The 10,431-nt window shown below is 37.5% G+C and overlaps 1 protein-coding gene across 1 annotated transcript in view; it reads right to left on the bottom strand.

Moving 5' to 3' along the window:
• Positions 1–10,431, bottom strand: part of LOC108520897 (vacuolar protein sorting-associated protein 13B-like) — a gene marked incomplete at its 3' end in the record, with an annotated part of 201,096 nt that overhangs the window by 84,395 nt on the left and 106,270 nt on the right. The window contains exon 9 of the mRNA XM_017860455.1: positions 4,669–4,795. Within this exon, the coding sequence (XP_017715944.1) occupies positions 4,669–4,795 (127 nt within the window). The remainder of the gene's footprint in view (positions 1–4,668; positions 4,796–10,431) is intronic.

Genomic DNA, 10,431 nt, shown 5'->3' with positions numbered 1-10,431 from the left:
ATGTACCCAGTAGTCATTCAGGAGCAGGTTGTTCAGTTTCCATGTAGTTGAGCGGTTTTGATTGAGTTTCTTAGTCCTGAGTTCTAGTTTGATTGCACTGTGGTCTGAGAGACAGTTTGTTATAATTTCTATTCTTTTACATTTGCTGAGGAGTGCTTTACTTCCAATTATGTGGTCAATTTTGGAATAAGTGCGATGTGTGCTGAGAAGAATGTATATTCTGTTGATTTGGGGTGGAGAGTTCTGCAGATGTCTATTAGGTCCACTTGGTGCAGAGTTGAGTTCAATTCCTGGATATCCTTGTTAACTTTCTGTCTCGTTGATCTGTCTAATGTTGACAGTGGGGTGTTAAAGTCTCCCATTTTTATTGTGTGGATGTCTAAATCTCTTTGTAAATCTCTGAAGACTTGCCTTATGAATCTGGGTGTTCCTGTATTGGGTGCATATATATTTTGGATAGTTAGGTCTTCTTATTGAATTGATCCCTTTACCATTATGTAATGGCCTTCTTTGTCTCTTTTGATCTTTGATGGTTTAAAGTCTGTTTTACCAGAGACTAGGATTGCAACCCCTGCCTTTATTTGTTTTCTATTTGCTTGGTAGGTCTTCCTCCATCCCTTTGTTTTGAGCCATTGTGTGTCTCTGCACGTGAAATGGGTCTCCTGAATAAAGCACACTGATGGGTCTTGCTCCTTATCCAATTTGCCAGTCTGTGTCTTTTAATTGGAGCATTTAGCTCATGTACATTTAAGGTTAATATTGTTATATGTGAATCTGATCCTGTCATTATGATGTTAGCTGGTTATTTTGCATGTTAGTTGATGCAGTTTCTTCCTAGCATCGATGGACCTTACATTTTGGAATGGTTTTGCAGTGGCTGGTATCAGTTGTTCCTTTCCAAGTTTAGTGCTTCCTTCAAGAGCTCCTGTAGGGCAGGCTGGGTGGTGGCAACATCTCTCAGATTTGCTTGTCTGTAAAGGATTTTATTTCTCCTTCACTTATGAAATTTACTTTGACTGGATATGAAATTCTGGGTTGAAAATTATTTTCTTTAAGAATGTTGAATATTGACCCCACTCTCTTCTGGCTTGTAGAGTTTCTGTGGAGAGATCTGCTGTTAGTCTGATGGGCTTCCCTTTGTGGATAACCCGACCTTTCTCTCTGGCTGCCCTTAACATTGTTTCCTTCATTTCAACTTTAGTGAATCTGATAATTGTGTGTCTGGGAGTTGCTCTTCTCGAGGAGTATCTTTGTGGCATTCTCTTTATTTCCTGAATTTGAATGTTGGCCTGCCTTGCTAGGTTGGGGAAGGTCTCCTGGATAATATCCTGTAGAGTGTTTTCCAGTGAGATTCGATTCTCCTCATCACTTTCAGGTACACCAGTCATACGTAAATTTGGTCTGTTCACATAGTCCCATGTTTCATGGAAGCTTTGTTCTTTTCTCTTTTTTCTCTAAACTTCTCTTCTCACTTCATTTCATTAATTTGATCTTCAATCACTGATACGCTCTCTTCCACTTGATTGAATCTGCTACTGAAGCTTGTGCATGTGTCATGTAGTTCTCATGCCATGGTTTTCAGCTCCATCAGGTCATTTAAACTCTCCACTGTTTATTCTAGTTAGCCATTCATCTCATCGTTTTTCAAGGTTTTTAGCTTCTTCACGATGGGTTCGAACATCCTCCTTTTACCTCAGAGAAGTTTGTTATTACCGATTTTCTGAAGCCTACTTCTGTCAACTTGTCAAAGTCATTCTCCGTCCTGCTTTGTTCCGTTGATGCCAAGGAGCTGTGATCCTTTGGAGTAGAAGAGGCGCTCTGTTTTTTAGAATTTTCAGCTTTTCTGCTCTGCTTTTTCCCATCTTCGTGGTTTTTTCTACCTTTCGTCTTTGATGCTGGTGACCTACAGATGGGGTTTTGGTATGGATGTCCTTTTTGTTGATATTGATGCTATTCCTTTCTGTTTGTTAGAAAAAAAACTGTTTTAAAATTCAAATGGAACCAAAAAGGAGCCTGAATAGCCATGATAATTGTAAGCAAAAAGAACAAAGCTGGAGGCATCACACTACCAGACTTCAAACTATACTATAAGGCTACAGTATCCAAAACATGGTACTGGTACAAAAACAAACACATAGACCCATGGAACAGGATAGAGAACTGAGAAATGAGACTGCACACCTATAAGCATCTGATCTTTGACCAACTTGACAACAACAAGCAATATGGAAAGGACTCTCTAATAAATGGTGCTGGGAGTGCTTACTAGCTGTACGCAGAAAATTGAAACTGTACCCCTTCCTTACACCATATGCAGAAGTTAACTCAAGATGAATTAGAGACTAAAATGTAAAACCCCAAACTATAAACACCCTAGAAGAAGATCTAGGCAATACCACTCAGGACATTGGCATGGGCAAAGATTTCATGACGAGGATGCCAAAAGTAACTGCAACAAAAGCAAAAATTGACAAATGGGATCTAATTAAACTAAGGAGCTTCTGCACAGCCAAGGAAACTATCATCAGAATGAACAGACAATCTACAACATGGGAGAAAAATTTTGCAAATTAACCATCTGACAAAGGTCTAATATCCAGAGTCTATAAGGAACTTAACCAAATTTACAAGACAACCCCATTAAAAAGTGGGCCAAAGACACGGACAGACGTTTCTCAAAAGAAGCATACACATAGTCATGTAGTTCTCGTGCCATGGTTTTCTGCTCTATCGGGTACTTAAGGACTTGTCTACATTGGTTATTCTAGTTATCCATTTGTCTAATCTTTTTTCAACATTTTCAGCTTCTTTGCGATGGGTTCAAACTTCCTTTTTTAGCTCGGAGAAGTTTGATTGTCTGAAGCCTTCTTCTCACAACTCCTCAAAGTCATTCTGCATCCAGCTTTGTTCTGTGGCTGGTGAGGAGCTGTGTTCCTTTGGAGGGGGAGAGGTGCTGACTTTTAGAGTTTTCAGCTTTTCTGCTCTGTGTTTTCCATATCTTGTGGTTTTATCTACCTTTGGTTTTTGATGATGGTGACGTACAGATGAGGTTTGGATGTCCTTCCTGGTTTCATCGTAGTTTTCCTTCTTAGACAGTCAGGACGCTCAGCTGCAGGTCTGTTGGAGTTTGCTCGAGGTCCACTCCAGACCACTGTTTGCCTGGTTAGTCCAGTGGAGGCTGCAGAAAAAGTGATATATTGGCTGAATCAGCAAATGTGTGCTGCCTGATCATTCCCTCGGAAGCTTTGTCTCAGGGGTGGTATCTCACCGTGAGGCTGATGCAGTCTGGCCCCTATTGGGTGTTCCCAGTTAGGCTTACTCAGGGTCAGGGACCTCACTCTGAGGAGGCAGTCTGCATACCGACATGTCTCAGATTCAAATCTCCACCGTGGCCTGAGGAGAAGTTCTAACTGAGTCCCTCTTCAAAGCTGTCAGATCAGGGGACATTTAAATCTGCAGAGGGTTTCTGCTGCCTTTGTTTGGCTATGGCTGGTCCCACCAGAGTGGAGTCCTACAGCGGCAGGCAGGCCTCCTTGAGCTGAGGTGGGCGCCACCCAGTTAGACCTTCTCAGCTGTTTTGTTTACCTACTCAAGCCTCAGCAATGGCGGGCGCCCCTCCCCCAGACTTGGTAGTAACCTTGCAGTTAGATCTGACTGCTGTGCTAGCAATGAGGGAGGCCTCGTGGGTGCAGGACCCTCTGAGTCAGGTGTGGGATATAATCTCCTGGTTTGCCGTTTGCTAAGACCCTTGGAAAAGCACAGTAGTAGGGCGGGAGTGACCCGATTTTCCAGGTGCTGTGTGTCATGGTTTCCCTTGGCTAGGAAAGGGAATTCCCTTAACCCTTGTGCTTCCCAGGTGAGGTGATGCCTCGCCCTCCTTCAGCTCTTGCTCCGAGGGCTGCACCCACTGTCCTACATCCACTGTCCAACACACCCCAGTGAGATGAACCTGGTACCTCAGTTGGAAATGCAGAAATCACCCGTCTTGTGTCATTCACACTGGGAGCTGTAGTTTGGAGCTGTTCCCATTTGGCCATCTTGGAACCTCCCCTATTATTACATTTTTATTCTAGGGATTTGGAGGTAATAAGCCATAGTGATCAGAATTGAAACCTGGATTCACCAATTAATGTTGGGTATGTTACTTAATGTGTTTTCACCTCAGTTTCCTCATCTTTAAAATATGTACACTAGTAGTATCTAATTCATAATAATGTTGTGAAGACTAAATAATCTATGTAGAACTCACTATGTAAGGTAATCTGATTATCTGTCAGTATTATTGTTATTTTCACTAAAAAGAGACTGTAGTACTTAGGAGTGTAGAGGATGGAGTCGGACCAGGTGGTTTCACACCCTGCTCTGCTGCTTACTATTTGTGAAAATCTGGGTAGCTTGGTTAGCTTTTCTATGTCTCAGTTTTGTCATCTAAAAAATAGGGATATCAGGAATAACAGATAAGATTATTATGAGGATTAAATGAGTTATTACAAGGAAAGCAATAACTGAAGAGTACTACAAAATCCATAAATGTTAGCTATGATAAGAGCCATTATTATTAATCAGCTAATTTGAAGTCCTATTGGCTGAAACTGTGGCAATCCCTAACATACAAAGAGGAGCAATTCTATTATTTAGACTAAAATAAAATCAAAATTATGTTCTAACCTCAGTATGCAGATTTTCTGGAGAAATGATTTTGGTGAAAATGATAGCCGGTGCTCCAGTTATTCGGACAGAAAAATCTGTCAAAATGGGAGTCAAAATTGCTCTCCTTTCTTGATGCCGCCGTATGCTAAAAGACAGAGTGAAAGATTATTAGTCATTTCATTTTTTTCAAAGATAATTTTCATTAAATTTGTCCAAGTCTTTGTACTACAAACATGTATGGCAAAATTACATTATTATTTTGAGAGTGCTTATTTGCATATTTTACAGTCATCGTTTCTTAACTTCAATTCCAAAAGATTTGTAGAAGATGATAACATCTTGAGAAATTCAGATGTAATTAAGCAATTTCATATTAGTATCATCCCAGAGCTTTTTAACAAATTTTTAAATGTTTACTTCTTGTTCTTGCAAATAGTTTCACATCACTTTTGTTACCAACAATCTTACTATTTTTTAGAATAATTTTTAATTTCCTATTTTTAATATCTGACCTTCTATTTGATAACTGCTGTCTTTCTGACCTCATTAGGGTCATGAGCATATCCTTTTAATCTTTTAATTCTTTTCTTTTTAAGGTTTAAGAACAATATTAATCCATTTTTTTTTAAGACAAGGTCTTGCTCTGTCACCTAGGCTGGAGTGCAGTGGTGCGATCATGGCTCACTTTAGCCTCAGTCTCCTGGGCTCAAGTGATCCTCCCACCTTGGCCTCCTGAGTAGCTGGGACCACAGGAATGTGCCACCATGCCTGGTTAATTTATTTTTGTTTTTTGTAGAGACAAACAGTCTCCTCATGTTGCCCAGGCTGGTCTTGAACTCCTAGGCTCAAACAATTCTCCTGTCTAGGACCCTCAAAGTGCTGGGTTTACAAGTGTTGAGTTACCATGCCCAGTTGTTAAGGTTTTTGTGTGAGATATTAAATGCTTCCTGAAAACAATCTTGTATGTGAAGTAGGGACTGTTAATAGTCCTATTATTATCTGTAAGGAAATGAAGTTCAAGTACTGGGCTACGGCTACACAATGAGAACAAAGGTTCCAGAATTGGACCTGGAGGGCAAGTTGACACCAAAACAGCTTTTGGCCTCTATTTTAGTTCTTCTTTATATATTCCCAGCTTTGATCAGTTATTTAGCAGAATATTTTTACCTGACATTTAAAATTATTAATAATTTCAAAGGAAGTACATGGTAAAAGATGAAATTGGAAAACATTATTGAGAAAGCAAAAGTGGGCTGGTACAGATCTTCAAGTCCACTATGTATATGATTACTTTTTATTTTATCAACTAATATACATTTATGTTTTGTTAGCAAGCTATACCTCAAATTTTCCTTCAAGCTATTAACTTAATATTCCTTTTAAATATGCCCTTATTAGTCCCTTATATCATAAAATGATAAAGTTGAAATCAGAGAATTGGCATAAATTATCTCATGAAAAAGCCTAGTTAAAATTCAAGTCTTTCTACACCATTTTTTCTTTTTATCAGAGTAGTCCAGAGAGTACTCTGGTCTTTTGTTAAACTTGCAATGAGCAGAGTTCTATATGGTGTCTGCCAAAAAAGCAAATTGGATCATCTGGTTCTATGACACATAAGTATTGGATTTCAAGAAAGTCAATTTTAAAGAATTAAGAGATCTGGCGAGTACAGAGTAACAGGAGGAAGTATTAAAATCTGTGACTATAGAGGAAGGATTGAGATCCTGTGAGACACCATAATTATAGCCTAATAGCTCAAATTCCATAAAATGACCAATGTGAGAAACATGTAACATCTGATGTGCTCTCATAGGGGAGTGCTAAAATATATGATATATTAAAAATAACTTAAAATGGAAAAGTTGGCAGGGAACCAAATAAGAGCAAACATTAACGACCAAGGGCAATGAAAAAAAAGGTACTTGTCCATATTATACATTTTTCTCCATCATGTGATAAATTAAATCAGTGACACAAAATATGAAAGCCCTGTGACCTTAGAAGTAATAACAAAATATAAATGTCAATAGTCTTATAAAACTATAATTTTCTGGTATACAGTATTAACTTTTATGATATCTCTGGTAAATATTTGAGGTAACGGTAAATATTTAAAAAAATCATTAAAATATTTACAGATTCAAATATTTTCAGGAATAAATTCAAAAGAAAACAAAAAAGAAATACTAAATAACTACAATGAAGAATTAAATTCTGGCAATATTTTACCATATAACAGTTTAAGTTTCAAAATTCAAAAGGAGGAACTAAAACACAAAGTATTAACTAAGGTTGTTAATGACCTTAGGGTCATTAAATTGAGAGGGTCAGCACTCTTAATGAATCAAGGGAATAGAGTTTTAACAGCTATTTGAGATAAGGCAAGGATTTTTAAATGAGCTGCCTACCTAGATCTGGGGCCCCTGAAGGTCCAGAAAAACATCACACCATCAGAAACCGGAAAGAATAAGAAAGTTTGCCTGTCTTGGCAAGAGAACTTGTTGAACAAACAAATATCGCCCTGGAAAATTAAAAATAATGGGAAATATCCCATGTGTATTAAGTGGCTCTAACTTATATTACCTGGGTGGTCCTCAAATACCCATTCTGTTATTTATATAGCAGTAGCATCAGAACTTTGATAACCCTGGGACATCTGTCAGAAACAGATGGAAAACCTCCCTAGAAAACATGTCCTCAATGACAAAAAGGATACTCAAGGGAAAAAGATCATTGAAGATAAGCTCCTAATACAAACCATTTTATATACAAAAACAAAACTTTATTAGCAAGAGGAAAATTAGATCCTATTTTCAAACGCATTATCAAGAACTTTTGATAATAAAATTTTGATAATAAATTACAATAAAATTTTGTTTAAAATTACTAAAGACATATAGAATTAAAAAACATAAGAAAAAAAGCAAGGCACTATTAAAAAGCGCAAATCAGGTTTGAAAAAACAACCAAAGAGAATTTCCAAAAATAAAAAATACAGTTACTAAAGTTAAAGACATAATAGGTGGGATAAATAGTATTTAGATATAGCTTAAGAAATAATTAGTAAACTAGAAATACATTTGAGAAAATTCCAGAATGTACTAAAATAAATTTTTAAATGAAAAGTTTAAAAGGAAAATGAAGAGACATGGAGAGATGAGTCCAACATATACAACTAGAATTCCAAAATGAGAGAACAGAAAGAAAGGAAAAGAGAAAATACTAAAGAAAACATGGCTGAGGATTTTCCCAGAAATTATGAAATATAAGAATTCATAGACTCAAGAAGCACAGTGTGTCCTGGTTCAGACAAATACAAGGAAATCCACAAGTATACATATCTTGATGAAACTGCTGATCACCCATGATGACGAAAAGATACTAAATTCAGCTGGAGAAAACAGATTACACCATTCCAAGGCACACAGGGTTAGAGGAGCTGTAGAATCAATATTTTGCTGATGTACTCCAATATAACAGTGGTTTAATATATGTCTATATTGTCCATATAAACAAAGAAATGGTATAATTATCTGTACCTATCATGTAATATAGAGGATTATGTCCATAGAAATTTATTAAACCCTCGTTGAAAATAACAAAACATTGACTATTGTAAGATTCTAAGCAAATAACAGAAAAATAATCATGTGAGTTGGCAAAAGTTCTTCTAGTAAGCTTTGGGAGGTATAGATTGTAAACAAAAAAAAAAGTATAGTTCTCTGAAATTTTTACTAAGCAAGAAGGCACAGGTGTATGCCACATGCACTCAAGAAAACACATGTGTCAGAAAAGCTGTGGTCATCTTTCTTGGACTCAGAATATTTACACTAAGGTTCTTCTGCCCATCTGTCATACATTTTGGTATGCCTTTGTGGGAAATATGAAAGGAGTTTAGGAACCACACTTCAAAAACTGCATATTATGAAAGACCAGAAGGAGGAAAAGTGGTACCAAGGTTCCCAAGATATTCCACCAAAAAAACCAGAATAAGAAATGCTAGATGGTCTGTGTGCACAGAGCAATTCTTTCTTTTTTTTTTTTTCCTTCCTTCTGTGTGTGAGAAAGGGTCTCCCTCTGTCGCCCAGGCTAGAGTGGAGTGGCATGATCTTGGCTCACTGCAACCTCTGCCTCCTGGGCTCAAGTCATCCCAGTACCTCAGTCTCCTAAGTAGCTGGGGCTACAAGTATGTGACTCTACATCCGGCTAATTTTTGTATTTTTTGTAGGGACGGGGTTTTGCTACATTGCCCAGCCTGGTGCACAGAGCAATTCTTATGCAACATAAAGATTTTCTTAGTATGGCATTATGGCTGAACTTTAGATGGAAGACACTAGAGCAGAAGATACTTAAAACTTGTAATCACCTGAGACCATCTCTTACAGTAGTTATTCCTAAATATGAAAACAGTAATATTCACAAACATTTATTATAAATAATCTGCTACCTGGAAAACTATGTGTTACATAAACCTATTCCTAGATATTCTTCTATTTATATTAATGGGAGGCATAAATATAAATAATTTAAATCCTATAGGAACTTAAAAAATGAAATAGTTGGCCAGGCACGGTGACTCACGCCTGTAATACTAGCACTTTGGGAGGCCGAGGTGGGCGGATCACCTGAGGTCTGGAGTTCAAGATCAGTCTGACCAACATGGAAAAACTCCATCTCTACAAAAAATACAAAAATTAGCCAGGCGCGGTGGCGTGGGCCTGTAGTCCCAGCTACTTTGGAGGCTGAGGCAAGAGAATCGCTTGAACCCAGGAGGCAGAAGCTGCAGTAAGCCAAGATTGCGCCACTGCACTCCAGCCTGGGTGACAGAGCAAGACTCCATCTCAAAATAAAAACAAAAAAAGGAAAAAAAGAAATAGTTATTGGTATATATCCATTTAGAGGCTTTTTATTTCAACAGGAGCACTATCCAATGGCTTTCAAATGCAATTAAAATAAAATTCAAACTCCCTCTGACTTACAAAACAATTCATTATTTAGCCCTTCTCTCCCTAAAACTCATCTGCTATTACTTCCTTCCTCCCAGCCAGGCATGATCCCTTAAATGTGCTCAACTTGTCCCTACTCCAGTGTCTTTGCTCTTCCTGAAACACTCTCAGCAGAAACACTCTAGGGGTGTTTGAATGGATAGCTCATTTTTCTCATTCAGGTATTAGAACGGGTCTTCCCTGAGCTGCAATCTAAGGAAATTTCCCAATTACTCTTATTATGTAACCCAGTTATATTATTTGCATAGCATTTATCACTCTGAAATTGAGAAACATGGATTGAGGGCTCCCTATGGTGCCAGGTCTTTGCTGGTGATGAGACAACAATGGCAAAATGGGTACATAATGCTGTTTCTGAATGTTCAGAATTCAGTTTAGCAGGAAAGATAACTAAACAAAGTAATCATAAAGTATGATAAGTAGAGTAATAAGGAAAGTACAAGGAAGTGTGGAAATAGTCAATAGGGGACCTAATATTTTATCTCAAGGTGCTGAATATGCAGAAAGAATTAATCTATAAAGACATATAAAGCATCTTGTGCACAATGCTACAAGAACTACAGCTTGAAATGAGGATGGTTCTTAAGGTGCATTTAAAGAAAATATCAGTATAAATTTAGTTTGGCAAAATTAAATAATATTAAAATAAAATATTCTCATTCTTGAAAAAAAAAAAAAAAAACAGCAACATAAACTTTCCTGCCAAAACAAAAGAATAAAACAAAGGTTAATATATTTGTAATGGAAAAATAGTCAAGAGGGGCGGAGCAAGATG

Source organism: Rhinopithecus bieti, unplaced genomic scaffold, assembly GCF_001698545.2.
Source record: "Rhinopithecus bieti isolate Rb0 unplaced genomic scaffold, ASM169854v2 scaffold_55680, whole genome shotgun sequence".
Taxonomy (NCBI): Eukaryota; Metazoa; Chordata; class Mammalia; order Primates; family Cercopithecidae; genus Rhinopithecus; species Rhinopithecus bieti.
This window is presented reverse-complemented; position numbering and strand designations above follow the sequence as displayed.